Source organism: Cynara cardunculus, unplaced genomic scaffold, assembly GCF_001531365.2.
Source record: "Cynara cardunculus var. scolymus isolate 2C unplaced genomic scaffold, CcrdV1 Un_Scaffold_13008, whole genome shotgun sequence".
NCBI classification, from domain to species: Eukaryota; Viridiplantae; Streptophyta; class Magnoliopsida; order Asterales; family Asteraceae; genus Cynara; species Cynara cardunculus.
The window spans coordinates 1-1,226 of record NW_020208194.1 but is presented as its reverse complement, the minus strand read 5'-3'; the positions used below and the strand labels follow the sequence as shown (position 1 = coordinate 1,226).

The 1,226-nt window shown below is 42.8% G+C and overlaps 1 protein-coding gene across 1 annotated transcript; it reads right to left on the bottom strand.

Moving 5' to 3' along the window:
- Positions 1-59: 59 nt before the first annotated feature.
- Positions 60-452, bottom strand: LOC112505609 (proline-rich receptor-like protein kinase PERK9; the record flags this gene model as incomplete). The annotated part of the gene is made up of 1 exon (XM_025109491.1): positions 60-452. A coding segment is annotated over exon 1 (393 nt), but the record flags the coding sequence as incomplete, so codon positions are not given.
- Positions 453-1,226: the final 774 nt, after the last annotated feature.

Sequence of the window (1,226 nt, the reverse complement as noted above, 5' to 3'; positions counted from 1 at the left end):
GTAGTGGTTGGAGATGGAGTTGGCATTTCTTTTGGAGTCGGCATTGTTGAGGATTGCACCATATCTCGGATTTTCTTCAAGTGGTCAGTGAAGGGCACAATAGCGTCAGACGGCACCATTTGTAAAGGGGGAACAATGATAGGCGATTCTGGTGGGTTGGGTTTGTCAGCGACAGTAGCGGCAGTGGGTGGTGGTTGCATCGGCGACGGCGACGGCGGGGTAGACGAGGAGTCTTCATCGACGAGAAGGGTTGAAGTCTCACCCTTTCGTTTCTTTGACACCGGGACTCGCTTACCTTTCCTCGGCGGTTGTCTTCGCGATGAGACGGGTGGTCGTACGGCAGTAGCAGCGGTGGCGACAGGCGGAGTCTGGCTAGGCGGTTGCTTCGGCGGTGGTGCGGCTGTATGCGTCGGAGACGGGTCACGCACGGTTGCTCGTTTCACTCTTTCCATTGTGATCGTTGGAGAAGGTGGTGTAGGGGGCGGTTATTGATCGACCGGTTTGCGGATAAATGGGAGGGAAAAGAGAGGGTAGAAGAGGGTTTTCTCAAAATGAAGTGGGTTTTGGATGGGAAAGATGGTGAGGGTTTGTGATGTCATCCTTGGTAACATGCAAGGGGTAAGGTAGTACTTGAGTGTTAAGGCTTTAGATGCTTTTCTCTTCAAATCAACCAGTAGTCTTTCAAACACAAAATGTCTAATATTTAATTAATTTTTGACCATTGATGTTTGAGGGGTTGGTTAATAYAGTCTAATCATCTGCCACCTATGTACTTTTCTACTTACACCATGTACACATATTTGCTGGCAATAAAATGAAATGTCAATTCTTTTAAAAATAAATTTTTAAGAATGACATCTTGTATTTTTGCTTCCAAAACCTCCAGCTTTTAAAATTTTAAAAAGATTGTTCAAGAAGGGCTAGGGTTTTCAGATGCTGCAGCAAGGCTTCAGATTCTTTTTGAAGATTGACAAAACTGCAAAACACACAAAAATAAACACCAATATTATTACAGATATTAATGATTATGAAATAGAAATAAATATTTACAAACACAAATTTTTGGACTTATAAAAAGTCCGAAAATATTGAAGCTTTTAGCAAAGGGTAACAAAATTCACARAGCATAACTCTGGAATTTCTACCGGATCATGAAATAACTTCACTCTTTGACCGTTAACTTTGAACACAGAATTGTCCTCGGGATTGATTAGGTCAACTGCTCC